Source organism: Drosophila gunungcola, unplaced genomic scaffold (assembly GCF_025200985.1).
Source record: "Drosophila gunungcola strain Sukarami unplaced genomic scaffold, Dgunungcola_SK_2 000147F, whole genome shotgun sequence".
Lineage (NCBI taxonomy): Eukaryota > Metazoa > Arthropoda > Insecta > Diptera > Drosophilidae > Drosophila > Drosophila gunungcola.
The window spans coordinates 84,023-100,744 of record NW_026453308.1 but is presented as its reverse complement, the minus strand read 5'-3'; the positions used below and the strand labels follow the sequence as shown (position 1 = coordinate 100,744).

General features: G+C 38.5%; 4 protein-coding genes across 4 annotated transcripts; 2 read left to right on the top strand and 2 right to left on the bottom strand.

Annotated features, from left to right (window-relative positions):
- Nucleotides 1–18: 18 nt before the first annotated feature.
- Nucleotides 19–2,418, bottom strand: LOC128265700 (uncharacterized). Its single transcript, XM_053001892.1, has 2 exons — nucleotides 2,031–2,418; nucleotides 19–976 (listed from the first exon to the last, which is right to left on the bottom strand). The coding sequence occupies exons 1-2, from the start codon at nucleotides 2,197–2,199 to the stop codon at nucleotides 114–116; spliced, it is 1,032 nt and encodes a 343-aa protein (XP_052857852.1). The 5' UTR covers nucleotides 2,200–2,418; the 3' UTR covers nucleotides 19–113.
- A 1,353-nt stretch (nucleotides 2,419–3,771) lies between these two features.
- LOC128265690 (probable 39S ribosomal protein L49, mitochondrial) lies at nucleotides 3,772–4,516 on the top strand. The gene is made up of 2 exons (XM_053001881.1): nucleotides 3,772–3,915; nucleotides 3,980–4,516. The coding sequence occupies exons 1-2, from the start codon at nucleotides 3,859–3,861 to the stop codon at nucleotides 4,460–4,462; spliced, it is 540 nt and encodes a 179-aa protein (XP_052857841.1). The 5' UTR covers nucleotides 3,772–3,858; the 3' UTR covers nucleotides 4,463–4,516.
- Nucleotides 4,517–4,720: 204 nt separating this feature from the next.
- LOC128265684 (breast cancer metastasis-suppressor 1 homolog) lies at nucleotides 4,721–6,701 on the bottom strand. The gene is made up of 3 exons (XM_053001865.1): nucleotides 6,301–6,701; nucleotides 5,986–6,230; nucleotides 4,721–5,410 (listed from the first exon to the last, which is right to left on the bottom strand). Exons 1-3 carry the CDS (start codon nucleotides 6,488–6,490, stop codon nucleotides 5,063–5,065), a joined length of 783 nt encoding a protein of 260 aa, XP_052857825.1. The 5' UTR covers nucleotides 6,491–6,701; the 3' UTR covers nucleotides 4,721–5,062.
- A 505-nt stretch (nucleotides 6,702–7,206) lies between these two features.
- Nucleotides 7,207–10,042, top strand: LOC128265697 (protein YIPF1). Its single transcript, XM_053001889.1, has 4 exons — nucleotides 7,207–7,799; nucleotides 8,592–8,798; nucleotides 8,866–8,958; nucleotides 9,370–10,042. The coding sequence occupies exons 1-4, from the start codon at nucleotides 7,338–7,340 to the stop codon at nucleotides 9,661–9,663; spliced, it is 1,056 nt and encodes a 351-aa protein (XP_052857849.1). The 5' UTR covers nucleotides 7,207–7,337; the 3' UTR covers nucleotides 9,664–10,042.
- Nucleotides 10,043–16,722: the final 6,680 nt, after the last annotated feature.

The window sequence follows — 16,722 nt, the reverse complement described above, 5'->3', positions numbered from 1 at the left end:
AGATTTTAAGATTTAAAATAGTTTTAAGAACCCGTTTCGAATGATATTTTTGTTTAATGCCTATCACTGTTCCAACTGTTATGACTTTTTCCCTGTGTAGACTATTTCCCAAACTAGACATCTATGTTATCCAGGACATTGTCGATGAGGCCGATGACTTTCTGGCGAAATCGTCGGTTCTGCTTGCCGCTCATCTCCTTAAGGTACGGATGCAGGCTGATCAGAAACGAGTAGTCGGCATCTGGTGGCGAAGGAATGGACATGGGTCCTCCGGTCAAGGCTCCCAACGCTGGCGTGGCCGGCGGTGGCGGTGGTGTTGCTAACTTGTGTGGATTCAGGTGGCTAAGGTGACTGCTGTTGCCGTTGCCATTGCCATTGCCATTGGCGTTGCCCTTGAACCACTGCGTCAGATCCGTCCAGTCCAGGTGGTTACCCAATGCAGCGGCGGGCACTGAGACCAGCGACGGATGATGGCCCACGAGCCTGTCCAGCTGGGCATTCGCATGTGGATTGAGGGAGGGCTGCTCCACTTTGATGGCTTGAAGGCGGACCGGCAGACAGGCGGTGGGTTGCTGTTGTTCCTGATCCCGATTCTGATCCCGATCCGTATCCCGCCTTGAATGGTCCTCCGCCTCCTCCTCCTCGGAAACCTGCACATCCAGCGGCAGTTCGCTGTCACTCTCCTTGGCCTCCTCGTCATCATCCTGCTGATTTGGATCCTGCTGATACATGGCCATGCCACTGGAGGTATTGCCTGGCTTTCGGAGCACCATCCCAGCCGCGGAATTGTTACCAGGTGCGGTCCCCGCCGGCAGCTGCTTGTGGCAGGAACGGGACTTGGTGTAGGGAATGAGGAACTGCAGGTACTTGGACAGGTAGTATTTGCGCTTGCCGCGGCCCGTTTGTGTGCGAGCCAGCTTCAAGGATCGGAGGAAGCTGCTCCTAATGGTGCGCCACCTCTCGCGACAGTTGCGCACTGAAAAAGTTAAGCGGAAAAAGTTTCACTATTAGTACAATTAGATCAATATGGAATTAAACTATACATGTAGTTTCTATACTGCAAGTATTAACGAATTCTTTTTCAAATATTTTTAAAGATTTACCTAAAAAACGTTTAATTTGAAATAGTTTTTATTTATATATTATGTATACACATATAATATACATATATATATTTATATTTATATATTTTCTATACTGCCACTTAATAACGAATGGAATTAGCCAAATATTTTTTACAATTTTACTATAACAACTTTTAACTTTTTGGTATTGCTATTTAAAATAGTTTTGATTTAAAGTATACAAAAATATTTAGATTTTTTTTGGGTGTTCTAACAAAATGTCATTTTTATGTTGCAAGTATTTAAATATACTTAGAGGATTGCAACGGTTGATACCTTGGTTTTAAAAAGAATCGCAAGCGTATCTATAACATTAAGAGCCGGATGAAATCTTTAAAAAAAAACTTATGGACTGGCCTTACCCTGTGTTCGGGGGCGGTTTGGAAAATTAGATAAAATATTTAACTATCTTTTGTTTAGGGATTTTAATTTAAATCATAAATTATCAGACATATAAATTAATGTATTTATAGTTTATAAGAACAATAGACCTTATATTTTAGAAGTTAAACTTTTTTGTAAAAATCAAATATAAAAGATCGTTGTCCTAGTTTTTTTTTGAGTGTATTTTCAACAAGTGCAGCAATTGCCATGCAAAAGCAAATGACAAACGCAAAAGCAACAGTAACCAAAAAGCAAACGCAAGAGCAGCAACAAAATGCAAGCTAAAACTGCGCGACACAGTGACACACCTACACAAGCAAAAGTAATAGTAAAAACAACAAAAATTGCATTGGATCCAAACGCATACCAGCACAAAAAAGCTTGCATCATAGACACACACATAGACGCACAGCGAATTGAGCACGCAATTGGCGGCGCAGAAGAAGAAGAATGAGGCGGAAAAGCGATTGTTTTTGCACCGATTTTGTTTTTCTTTCTTGTTATTGTTTTATATAGACTTACCCGTGTCCTTGATCTCATTGGCCACCTGCTGCCACGCCCTCTGCACCTCCTCCTTTTTGCTGTACCCCGGATGCGTATAATTCCACAAACAGGGCTGATTTTCGACGAATTGCACGAACCGCACGTTAAAAACGGGATCGTCCTTGCGTGCCATTGTGACCCAGCACATGCCTCCGTCCCGCTCTCCTGCACGTCGATTGCCGTAGATTGCTCGCTCTCTCTCTCACTCTCTTTCTCTCTAACGTAAACCACACGCGTTCAGGGGCGCAACCAAAGGGGGAGAAAACAGTGGGGCGTAGAAAACAAAATTGGGGGGCGAACGCAGCAAGTCCAGCAACAACTGCTCGCAGCGGCCGCGCAACCAAAACTGAGCGTTAAAATCCCACTGCGCGCAAATTGCAAATTGCAAATAGCAACAAAAGCTGCAGCGCAAACACTTTATGCTGTCACAAAACAGCAGCAACAACAAGTGGTATTGCTTTTAGGGCAGAAGGGGAGTCTAACGACCAGCAAATTCTTTACACAGAAAAAAACAAAAGGGTTTTTTGAAAGGCAATATGCATATACAGATGCATCAATTCATCAATGCGAAATTATCGATGATAGAAAGCATGATTAGGATTAAAGACATTTTTTCATAGACCATTATCTCTCCACATTTTTAAGATTTCCAACAAAATCGATGGCACTCATAAAATTCTAAGTGGCTTAAAAATAGTTGGTTTTTATATGTTTTAATATTTGGTGAAATGTTTTTCAAATAATCTTTTTAAGATCTCAATTTGTATATTTTTAAAAAGATCTTTTCATACTTTAATTAAATTCTATATTATGGAATATAAGGTTACTTAAAATAAATCATAGAAATATTCGAATTTTATTCCTAGCTTTTGTTTTATTTATTTATTTGTGGTATTGTGTGAACAATAAGCATGCTTCAGCTATAATAATAAATTCAGAAATAGTCCAAAATGAGTTCCGATACATAATTGCCGACTAATTCGATATACCCCGATGACTTCGCTATTACCGCATATCGAAAAAATCAACGACAAACAACAGCTGCAGCAGTGCAATAAAAATTGTATAAGCAACGCAATGCAAATGCAGCACTTGCAACCTTTGTGTGTGTGCGTGTGCGGGTGCTTGTGTGTGCGAAATAAAAAAAAGCTTTTGCGATGACGTCACAGGCTGCATTTGTTGCATGCAATGTAAAGCAAAGAAAGCAAAAACAATCAAAGACAACAAGTGCTGCAAACACAAATTAGGCTAAAAAATTGTTAAATTACTGAATTCATAATTGATCTTTATTCAAAAGAATATAAAAAGCATGATCTTTCATATAGTTTAAATACATTTTCCTATTATAGGTATGACTAATGGATATTTCCTATATCATAGTAAATAAAGTTTTATTAAAGTTATAATAAAATCCAGCTTACTGAAAAATTGTCTTCAAAAATGTATTATGTAGTTGGCACATTGTTCTGTACAAAACACTTAACACTTTTTCGATACTTTCAAGTTTAGTTCTTTAAATTGTATAAAGGAGTTCTATACCTACATGTAATATTATAGATTAGTTATTTGTATACGCCTTTAATAATTTATGTGTATAATATATACGCTATTTTTAATGTATGAATAATTTTAAGCTTAACGAGCGGGAATATTTTAAAAAACATCGATAGTTCCCCGCCAAGTCCACGAATCGATAATAATATCGATAATTTTGACACAGTTTCCAACACTGCAGCTGGTCGCATATGTAATAGAATTGCTAGTTTTTTATTTTGTTGGGAAATCGCTTAAAATTCTACCGAAAAACATGGCAGCCAGCGGGAAATTGATGCTGAGTAGTGGCCTCTGCCAAAAGCTGAGTCAGGTAAGCTCTTATTTCGCACTATTCAGTAACAAAATGCCTAAAATCGGTTACATTTTACGTGCAGATCACAAGGCAGTTGCACATGCAACCGGCACTCTTGTCCAGTTTTCGATCATCCCGCGAAGTTCAGGATCTGGACAAGTATCCCAATGTCGAGGTGGTGGCCAATCCGCCCGAGTGGCGTCATGTGGAGCGCCTGCTGCCGGCGGAAACAGTACCATCGCCGGTGGAAAAGCCCAAATATCCCTCCGGCTGGCGGCCGCAAAGGGAAAACGGCTCGGAAACTGGATACTTTGTGGCCAGGACCAAGAATCACATGGTGCCGGTATATTTGCACACCCGGTTTCGTGGCCAGCGCAGGATCACGGTGGTGCGTCGCGTCCAAGGAGACATCTGGTCGCTGGAAAAGGATCTGCGGGCGGTGGTCGAGCAGTCGCGGAATGGCAAACTCTGCGCCACAAGGATCAACGAACTGAGCGGACAGATCCACTTCCATGGCGACCATGTGGACGTCCTGCGGGATTATCTTAAGGAGAAGGGCTTCTAAAGATACCCAGATGTCCTCCCTTTGCCGCAATAAACTCTATTCTGTTGACTTAAATGCGATTTCTGGTTAGTTTGCACTGGAGTTGAGGCTGAATAACAATATGAATTGTCGAATTCAGTTTACTTTCATATGCACTTTAGAATAAATAGCATTGCCCAATGTTGTGATTTGTATGCTGTCGTAGACCAAAACTGATCTTGGGCATCCTCTCTGTTGAATTTCAACCTAAATGTACAAATGTATAACAACAACTGACGGTTATATATGATTTTTTGTGACCGCACACCCACTTGGCTGCAGTTCGTTTTTATTAAGCTCTTAACGTTAAGCATAAATTACATCGTCTGGATGGGGGATTTGTATTCTGAGAGTGGTGCGCAAGGCCCTACGACTAAAATCTAGAGGAAGGAGTAGGAGGAAGGAGGGGCCAACTTAGCACATAGAATAAGTCTGGTTCGGGCTCTGGGGAGCTCTGCTACGGCTACTGCTATTATATCGCTGCAACTACATCTACGTCAACGGCTGCTGCTGCTGCTGGTTCCTCGGCCGCGGCCGTCAGGTACGCGTCAGGCGGGCGTATGCAGCTGCCACGCCCCACCGCTATCCGCTGGCTCCGGCCATGGCCGGCAGCCCGGCCAGACTAACGCCCACGGTGACGCCGGACGTGGGCGTGACTGTGCCGGCGGTGGCCGACGAGGAGGATCGCTTGAGGGCCTTGCGAATGATCGTCCAGTCCTCCATGATGTCCTCCTCGCGCAGCATATACACCACATACGGCCCGGTGACGGTCACCGCCTTCTTGCGCCCCGGCCCGCGCACCTTGCTCTGCCGCTTGTCGGTGCCCCAGTCGGCCCACGAGATGTCCACGTTGTGGCGGTCCTCCTCCAGGCGTCGGATGCGCTCCACCAGCTCCTCGCGCAGGTTGTCCACCGCCATGTGCTTCTCGCTCTGCAAATGGAAGGGAGATGTTAAAGTTTTCGCACTTTCTCAGTTAGAATATTAATGCTTTTTAACCCATTTTACATTTCAGTTATTAATTCATGTATTTATATTTTATTTATCACCATAAACTAGACCCTAAAAATTTAAAACACTTAAAATTCTTCAACAAAGTCAAAGCAGAGGTCTATTACAGTTGCAACTTGTTAAGAAATTGAACAAGTTTACAATAAATTTGCAAAATTCAAGCAAATTCCTTTAATTACTAAAAAATTTCTTAAACAACGCGTTTTTCTTGTCAAAGTAATTCCTAATACAAACAATTCGACCACAAATTCATAGCTAGTTTAATTACGATACTATAATCACCCAGGAAATAAACGAATTATCTATTGATCTGCAATATTTTATGGAAAATTGTATCTTCTGTTTTAGTCCTTTCTCTTTTGATAGTATTATTAATCATCAAACAAGTAAATGCTACATAAACGTGAGAATTAACCCCTTGAAAGCTAATCTGATTGCGATAATATAATCGCCAAGTTGGCCTTGCAATTTTTGGCGCCAAAAAGCGCCGAGTGTACCTCAAAGTGCTGGACGGCCGCTTGTTCCTCGGACTGGTACTTGTGCTCGATGTTCTGCAGGCGGTATTTGCGCAGCACATCCGCCACCTCGATCCTGGTGCGATAGATCTTGTCCAGCTCCTTTTGCGGCTGCACAAACTCCTCGGAACGGCCGGAACGCACCTCGGCCAACTGTCGTTCGATGAGATTGATTCGCTCGAAGTAGTACTGCTCCCTCAGGGCGTTAAACTGCCGTTCCAGGCTCACTGAAAGAAAAAAAGGGATTGCGGATGAGCGATGGATGAGGATTGCAGGCCAAGTCCGGGCAATTCCTACACAAATCCTCGATGTGCTCCGCCCGCCGTCGCTCGATTTCGCTGGCATCCAGCTCCGAGGAGTCATCGGAGTCGCATTCGTTGGCCTCCTCTTCGTCAGAGGTGTCATGTGCCTGGCTGGAGTTCGAGTGCTCCGATTCTCCGCCAGAAACGTCGCCTTCGCCGTCGGACTCTCCATTCTTCACGGGCATTTCGACGGGGCTATGGCGGTTCTCCTCGCTGCACGCCTTTCTTGCGGGGATTCCGATTCTGTGACGGTCTGCAGGTGCTCACCGACTCAAGCACTTATGTTTGTTTTGCTTTGTTTATTTTGCAACTCTAAAGAGTAGGAAAAGTGGGGAAAACTTTGTGAAAAACTACGATTTCTTGCGAGCTGTAGCGAAAAAGTGTGGGGCAGCGCTGCGTGGGCAATTCAGTGTTGGAAAGCGCACGCGGATCGTTTAATGGCTAGAATTGATTTCATTTAATTATCAAATAATATGGCTATTTTTAAATAAGTTATGAAAATATCATGTATTTTTATTTGTTTTGCAACCGAACATAATATGAGTTATTTATAACCTTTTTTGATGCATAATTTGCTTTTCATTGGTTTTAAACTAATTTTTTTCAATTAAATTATAATTATTTGCTTTTAAACGTCTCAATATAAGCTAAGTTTTATTAAATTTATTTTATTTCCTTAACTTTTTGGCTTATTTTGCACTATACATTGCTTGTTTTATATAATTTTTCTTTCTATATAATGTATTTATTATTGAAATATATTAAAAATATATTTTTTTTTCTTTTGAATGAAATAAACAAAACTTGATACATGTTATTTTTACATATATGTATTCACTTTTTTTATAGCTAAAAACTAGCCATTTTTGGCGCCACATTGCCATCGCTAGGTGACGAACGCAGCTGATGAGTGGCCAGCTATCGATAACCGATAAACTTACGCTGCCAGCAAAATTTTTGGGGCCAAGTGGAAAATACGTGTAATATTTACAATAAGCGAACCCCAAATCAGGTAGTTCAACTAATATCCAAATGGAGACCCCCACGGCCGACGATCTGCTGCAATTCCGCGACTATAGCGGCGGTGCCCCGGCCCAAATCAATGTTAATTCGCCGACGCACGGTGGTTCTTCCGGCGGCGGTTCCATTGGCTCCATTGGTGGTGGTGGTGCCAACGCACAGCGTCAACGCGGCGATCCGCTGGCGGATTTAATCTACGACATGACCACCTCAGCCCAGGGTTTTTCCGGAGGCGGCTCCCCCGGCGGATCCCAGCCGCAGAGCTCCCCGCAGGACGGATCTGGAGGCGGTGGGGCGCGGCTTTCATTCCTCACCATCGAGTACTACCAGCAGTTCTTCAACGTCGACACTTACATGGTCCTCGAGCGGATCGCCAACTCCATGATCCCAAAACGGGCGGCCGGCAACTATCTGCGCATGAACATCGGCGAGAATCCGGACCTCTATGGTCCCTTCTGGATCACCGTCACCCTGGTTGGTAGTTTTCCAATCAACCTTTTGGCTTTCCAACAAGATCGACACCTTAAGAATTCGTAATTAGATAGAAATTCGGAACTTTAGATAGTTACTTATTAGTAATCTGGTAATTGTTTTCAAGTTTTGCATGTATTTAAAGAAACAAACCGTCTTTGTAGATGATTGCAAACCAAAATAATAGATTTCGTCGAAGACAATCAACATAAATTATTAATTAAGATGAATTCATGTTAAATTAGAAGTCATTTTAGGCAGGAGAGTTGATATTAGGGAGATAGGATCTAACCATCTAAGCGATTTCTAACTTCTTTGTAAATAATTAAAGATGGTTTGTTAAATAAGAACTTATTTGACGGTATATAGATCATTTTGATATATGGAGATTTCGTCGAAGACAATCAACATAAATTATTAATTAAGATGAATTCATGTTAAATTAGAAGTCATTTTCGGCAGGAGAGTTGATATTAGGGAGATAGGATCTAACCATCTAAGCGATTTCTAACTTCTTTGTAAATAATTAAAGACGGTTTGTTAAATAAGAACTTATTTGAAAGTATATATATCATTTTGATATATGGAGAATTGTTTAGGACATTTTATTGAGAAAAGCCATTCTAAACCATTTATAGACCGATTAGGAGATAAAACACTTGTATAGGTATTTATGTGATTGTCAATTACTGTTGTATGCTTGTACTAGAGTACAGGATTACTTATCCTTCTCTCTTGGTTGACTCTGCTTAATACGTTTTTATTTCACATGAATGTTTTTTCTTCTGTTTTCAGATTTTCTCAATAGCAATTAGTGGCAACATAGCCAGCTACTTGCACCATGCGAACGATGGCTACCTCTGGCACTACAACTTCCACCTGGTCTCCTATGCGGCCACCTGCATCTTCCTGTACGCCAACATCTTGCCAGCCGTTCTGTGGGCCTTGTTCAAGTACAGCCTGAAGCCCGTGGATGCGGCGGACGCCATCGAAACGGAAAGCGTAAGCTTGAGTTCTTTTCCCATTCATCCAATCCATCCATCTCGCTCACATTCACGTCTTTTTGCAGGCCAGCTACACCCCGAGCCTTCTGTCGCTGATGTGCATCTACGGATACAGCCTGGCCATCTATATACCCGTCTCCATTCTCTGGGTGATCAATGTAAGGACATTTCTGTGAAGGAAATATAGGAAATTTCTGTGTAGGCTTTAGCAATAACATTTATAAGCTGGGTTGCCGTTTAAAGTACCAGTTGTTTCTTTCAAGTTTAACAAAAAAAGTATAGCTTTACTGCTCATTCCTGTGTAAAGTACGAGGAGAAAATTATTCTCTAAAGTGCAAAACATTTTTTTATAAAAATGTATTCTTGATTAATACTAGTTACATGATCGGTAAACGTATCAAAAGAACAAACAATAGACAGAGTTACATTTTGAGTTGATAGTAAAAGAGATAACAAGAATAGAATAAACATTAATTTTCAGTAGCTCATCGAGTAAATGTACCTATTACTTTGCTATCTTTGGCTGAATTAAAGTTAGAAATAGATTAATGCCTATCAATCCCTTGCAGGTATCGCTGCTGCAATGGATCTTGGTAATCACCGCCGCCTTGCTTTCGGGCACTGTTCTTATTGCCGTACTGACGCCTGCTCTGCGCAACTCGCAGTTCTCGCTGTTCCTCATCATCGGCATCCTGAGTGCCCATGTGGTGCTGGCCGCCGGATTTTTGCTCTACTTCTTTCACAATCCCCCAGATTCGGGGCTGGCTGCAGGTGCTCCGGCACCAGCTTCGCCTGCTCCTCCGGCTGCCCTGAAAGTGACCGAGGCCATCCTTACCGCAGCGAACGGAAACCAGTCCCACTAGAAAGCATTCCGCGGATGCCAGTTCGTCACCGTCGCCGTCATTTGTTGTACATTAAGTTGTCCTTATATTGTATTCGTTAGAGGGTCATGCTAGAACCAGATATGGTCCAGGATAAATCCAACGTATAATCCCCTGCCAAAACTGATCCAAAGCAGCCCGTGTCTTGTGCTTTGTATTGGCTTTCTATAAAATTTGGCGACTGTATGTTAATATTAAATTAGTGGTAGAAATACGTGTAAAACCAAAAAAACAAGTATCTAAAACTTTGCGCTGGGGTAGTAAAAAATTAAAAAAATTGTGTCGTAGATCCAAGAATGACAGAAGACTATGTTAATCATGCCATCATTAAAAACTGTAAATATAATCCAATGTACTTAAATTGCTTATTATCTTAGCCTGATTTTATGGATGGTAGTTTAAGGTTGTTTGGTAATCTGATCCATTTTTGCTAAATGAGCCACATTAAGTTAGTTAAAGCATATATTTTTCTTATTTCTGTACCGTTTACCCTTACCTTTCCTGAATGATGGGTATATTTTGTGGCTCCCTTTATCTTGGGTAAAATAAATTATACTTTTCCCATCAACATCACCATATGGAGGAAGGTCCTTTGAGAGAATGGAGTGAAATAGAAAATGGGCAGTGGAAAGGGGATGCTGAGTTTGGTTTCGTTTTGTTTTGTTTTCAGTTTTTTGGGGGAGTTGGGTTGCTTTTTGGCTTGCTTGTTTTTGGGTGGCTGCACGGTATTTTGGCCAGCTTTTTTGGTGGTAGTGTCATTACATACACAACCACCTATATATACAGGCTTGTATGAGCAATATAGGGGATCGCGGGGGCTTTTCATCGTTTTTGCTGCCGTTGTTCATGCTTTTGGTGAATTTCATGCGCTTGGCGTGTTTATTCGAGCAATGTGAAATTTTAGACGTAGTGAACGATGTCGAGAACAGGGTGCATTTTCAAATTCTATAAAATATTATAAATTACAAATATTTTACAGAGATTCTTTCACTTCGGTTTGTTATTAAAAATGTATTTTAAATTAAATGACCAACAATGGACTTGACCTACAATTGATAGAAAAAAATAATTTATATTAAGCTAAATATCTTATAAATAAAAAACACAAAATATTATTAATAATATAATTAAAAAAGATTTCATCTTAATTGCAAAAGTCAAAGAACATTAAATTGCCTAACCAATTTTTGGTATTAGTTTATCATATATTAATATTACATATATTTAAAACAATAAGTAAAATTAATTTAAAACATTACATGTTTGTTTGAGACTATCCACATTATAAGTGTATTTTTGAAGATAAAAATAGGTTTAAAGAATAAAACGTGTTAAAACACAGTGAACAAGTTTTAAATAAAATAAACAAAAGACAGCTTCATTATAAACGGGTTTTCATGTATTTATTTTTAAGTTATTGTTTAGGGCATCAAAATATAAATTTATGCGAAATTTTGTTAATACCGTATAAAATTTGGTATGTAATTCACGTACATAGGACCCTTCTACACAGATATTCGCCATGGCACACATGTGTGGGTGCAAAACTCTTTGTGCATGTATGAATATTTGCATATATGTATTCATCCGACTTGCACCCACGCACATTTATAGAGAGAAAATTTCTCAATTTCAAATGCAAATATTCGCAAAACGCATCGTTTTGTTCATTCTTTTTATGCAAGTGAGATGGTTATATATCGCTCATCTCCCTCATACCTTTTGCTGATTTCTCTCTGCAAAAAAACGCATTTACTTAAAGGTAAAAATAAATAGAAACGCGTTGCATATTGTGATCTACGAGGCGTATACTTAATCTCAGAATCCGAACTTAATATTCAAGCAAGTTTTTGCTGCAAAAATAATAAGACACGGCGAACAGTCAGGTGCAAATTGTGTAACTCACACTTTAATTATAATTCTCTGTTCTTTAACTGACGATTTTCTCAAATAATCATATATATATATACATGTGTAAACACATATGTTACAATTGCATTTATAAAATAACAAAATTTTATTGCTTAGAAACTTACTAATAATTAACCTAAGTATAACGACAAAATTATCCGTACATACTCATATTACAACTATCAGTAATCATTTTTTTTAATGAAATATCAAACATAAAAAATTTTTTTTTAATGAAATATCACATTTTTTTTCTAAAAACTCAATGACTTGCTAGTACATTTTTTGATCGTTATTGACATATTTTAATTGCAATAGTTAATTTTAAAATTTTCATTTTCTTTGCTGGCTACTTTTGATTTAAACAATATTACTATCTTTATAAATGAATTTTTATATTGTTATAAATTCGTCGGTCGGTGAGGAATTAATGACGGCAAACATCACCACATTGATTTCGCGCAGTGTCTGTACGTCGCAACGCATAAATATCTGGGTAAAATGTATATATGGCCACTGATTCTATCGATTTGTGGTGGCATATAGATTAACTGATTTGCCATTCAGCTGATTAGCATTCTAGTGGGTGGATGTGAATGGGGGCGCCGGAAAAACGGAAGTCACTCGATGGCTGTTAAAAGTTTTTTTCGCCCCCTTAGCTCTTTCGCTCTTTCGATCCTTTATTCCTTTTATTTGTCCGACGGCTTTTTTTGGGTAGGGAGTGAAATTAGCTGATGTGCAGCGAGTTGTGTGATTCCTTTTTTGTTGCCTCTTGAAGCAATTACACCATCCCATCAGCTCTTCATTTCTACTACTCTTCACCTGCTCTTTCCATCAAAATATGTGCACTGGGAAAAATGTAAATTTTTTATATACAAATTTTTTTTTTTTATTTCTTGCAAAAATATTTTGTATTAATTTAAATGTGTGCTTTTGTCTAAAAATTTTAACCCAAGTAAATTAAGCAGATTCACTATAATTGAATATAAGCATTTAAATTTAAAAAAATTAATTTATTTGCATCGTAAAATAGTAAATTATTGTGTTCAGTTTATCTATTTTACATTTTTAATCAACCCCAAATCTTTAACATGTGATTGTGTGAAATAAATAAAAATTACCCATTGCCATTATCATATTTTTGGACCCAAATAAGAATTTATTTGTCTGTTAAATTTTATTGGAAAAAACGTTAGAGAGCATATTTTCTGTCTGTGTACTCTTATGTGTGTAGGAGTGCGTGTGTGAGAGTGACTTAACCCCTTTGAGCCGCCCTCGTAATGCATTTGAAGCGTTTAAAACGCCACTTCAGTGAGGATGTTTGGTCTCCGGCAAGGAACTGCACACTGAGGGGTTGAGGGCTGGGGTTAAGGGGGTGGACTTAAGGGGTGCTGGCAGAAGTGCATATGCTAATTGGTAAGTGCACGGCTCAACGAGCACCTGTTGAAGCCCGCATCTCTTTGCTTCAGAATCAGATACCGACTTGAAGAGCTACATGTACATATACATATTCCCCCGATAGGGTGACTTTCTCCTTTCATTGTCTCTTTTTTATTAATTTTGTAAATAGTATTTTTTCATTTCCCATTTATAATTTATTTCAGTGCCTAAATAAAGTAATATGAAGGAAATACTGAAAATATATTTTATTTATAATGCCATCTCTTGAATCATCGGGATGTTAAAAAAAATCTATATTTAATAAATTTAATGATTCCAAGTAATGAAAAATGAATAAAATCGGAAAATAAATAACTTATTTTAAGACGTCGGGGATGGGTAGATATTATCTACTAGATGTAAATGAAGTATAAATATTGATTTATTTCCCTTGCGTTCGACTCACTGGAGCTTCGTGTGTGGCGAGAGCCTTAAAGAACAGGGGATTGGTTAAATAGTTTTTATTTGGGATCTTTGTAACGGGCTTTTATTGGGTTAATTCTGCAATCCTTTTCCCCTGTTTTCGCCTTCGTGACTGCTCGTCCTTATTTCCATCTATTTTCTGAATATCCTGGGGTCACACCACCACACACGTACCCTAGCAGGATGTGCTCTGCCACGCCCCCACATCCTTTCCGCCCCCTTGCACTCAATTAAGTGGCTGTGTGGTGTGCGTGTGTGTGTGTCTGTGTCTGTGTGTGTCTGTGTGTGTGGGGGTGAGTAGGCGAGGAGTCCTATGTTGACTTGAGAACTTGGCACAACTTTTGCGTACGAGTTGGACGACTACGTGACAGAGCCTGCTATTGCCCCACACTGCCCTCTCAACCCACCATCACCCATCTCCACCCCCTTGTTTACACTCCAAAGACCCCTATTTACCAGGCGACACACCCCGAAAAATAGTAGATATCAATTTTTAAAAGACCCCACTGTTTGTGGTTCCCGAAACTTGTTTTCTTGTTAAATATTTTTTCTTCTTTGGAAAATACAATTTGAGAAGGTGTTCAAACTTTGAATACTATTTTTGGACATATAAACTACTGTTTACCAACCACCTATCTACCATGAACAAAATTATTTAATTATTTAATACTAAATATATTTTCTTTAATAAGTAAACCTTTTTTTTTTTGCTTCGAGTGAATTTTGAATTGAAATGTAAATGGTTAATAACAAATTGAAAATGTTTAAAAAATAGCTTAGGTTTATTATTTTTCGTTGTGATTGTTATTTAAATTATGCCGCAATGCTATCAAGAGTTGTAGTTTATAAAACGTTTGGAGCCTTTGTTGCATAAAACCCACTTCTAATTTACTGTGAGTAAGAGAAAAATGCCTTTTCTATTTAAAAAGCCAAATAAAATAATGGAAAAGTTACAATTGAAAGCGATTTGGATCAATTCAATGTTATATTATATATTAAATATTTATACAAAAAATTTTTTTTTACAAATTTTACAACGCAATAAGAAATTTATTATGGTTTTATAAATAATTGAAATAATTAATAAAAGTTAAATAATTTTTTTTTTTTAGCTGAGTGCTACAGAAATCACTAGAGTTTTAAAATAATGAAAAAAGGTGTGTAAAAGTTTGCATTGAAATGTAGGAATATATATTATCTAAGTGATTTCAATATTTTAGTAGCACCTCCCAAAAACTCTTTTTTAGGGTGTATCCCCGCCAGAAATCGTATTTGTTTTGGCTTTAAGGCAGCCGTCTTAAAGTCAACCCATGCCGATGTCTTCATCTCCATCTACATCACTATCTGTATCTTCATCTCCAACTGCCCATCTATATATATATATATATATCGATGGCAATATCTCCGGGTGAGTGTACGTGGGCAAAGTTCGGACAATCTGCCGGCCGGCAGCCGGTTTGCGTGCTTTTGGGGCGTGTTCGGCGCCCAGTTTGACACAATTTCGAATGTCGCCGCCCATATGCAGAAATTGCTCCATTTTCCATCGGTTTTGGCGGATAAGTCTACACGGCCCGGAAAATTCTCCAGCGGGACAGCGCCCCTACGAGAGCTTTTCCAGCGCGAAAAGCGAAGAGCTTTCCTTGGGAGGCGATTGGGGTAGGGCGACTGCACATCCTTCGTCCTAGAATACGGGACATCCCATCCCAGCTATGTATCCAGTTCGGGATTTGGCTTAGATTTTCCGACCGAGGTGAAGTGGGGTTGCACACACATAATTTCATTATTAATTTTAATTTATTAAAATTGTTGAAAAGCCGGCGGGCCCCTGATGACCCTAATGCTAAGTAAATGACTTCAAGGGAGCCCTCAACTTTAAGTGGGATAACGGAAGGGGATCGTCTGAGGATGCATCTTATGTTAATATATTTGAAGCTAAGTACTTGGTAGTTTGGCAAATTACAACTTTACATAAATAATTATGGCAGAAGACAGACTATTGCGGTTATTAGATTGCAGTTACTATCAAATGTATCTATGCTTAACTTTTATTTTATTTTAAAGTCATTTATTTTGAATGTTTAAAATATGCCTATTGGACTGCAGTACTTTACCTTCAAGTATATGTTTACCATTTAATTAATTTATATTACTGATTGGATGGCAAATTGCTATTTTATACCTAGTGTGTATGTTAAAATCTTTATACTTTTCTTGAACTAAAAAAAAAATGACTTCGCGAAGGCTTCCTTTTAACTAGCAATTTTATGACGCATGAATCTTAAAAGTATGAGTCAAATTATCCTGTTTAAATTTATTGAAATACAATTTTAAGTTTTTAGGTATCAATTATTATTTCAATTTTAATGCCTACCTAACGTTATCCTATTGTTAATGTTGTATTGCAATTTTATATGGCGAGACCGTTAAATTGCAGCTCATTATAAATTCATTTGTGAATATTAATATTTGTTCAGTTCCTATTTAAGCAAATTGAGTCCTTAGTTGAACATGAATTGCATTGCAAATATTCGCTCTGTTGTCGTCTCTTTCTGCTCCCATCTAGCTGTCTCTCTCTTCTCAGCGCCCGTATCCTGTTTGCCGGCAGCTGAGACAAAGTCTTTCAATTAATTTCAAATGCGAATGCACCGAAGCTCAATGCAAACATTTGCACAATTTCAAATCGCTTTTGCCATTGCTATTTATTTCCCCACCCACTGTTTTCCCATCCACTTGTTTCCTTCTTCCTCAATTTGTTCCTTCCTTTTTGTACCTACACAAGCAATATATGTTGTAAAATTGGGGTTTTTTTCGTAAATAATTTAGGTAATTTTAAATATAATTTTATTTGACAAATATTTTTAATATTCAGTGCTAGCCATAGTTTTTCCCAAAATGTAATTACAAATATGTCAACCATTTGAGTTTAATTATAATTAATTTAAATAATTAGCTTTTAAATTAGAAAATATTTTCGATATTTTTAATATTGAAAAATATATTTTTAAATTTATAAGACTTCGATTTTTAAAGGCATTTTTTTGCTGTAACTTAACTTAATTAGGCGTGCATCTACGTCTAAAAGAATGACTGTTTTGTGAAGCTAATGTCCCAATGTACCAATTTCTTCCGTTCTTTGGAAAACATTTTTAAAAATAAAAATGTCCATGCTAGAAATCGTTTTGGAATTATGTTGAGAGTAAAAAAGGTATTAGTTTTTGGGATCTAGGTTAGGTAAAAGGTATTTGAGAAAGTAAGTAAGGTAAAAGG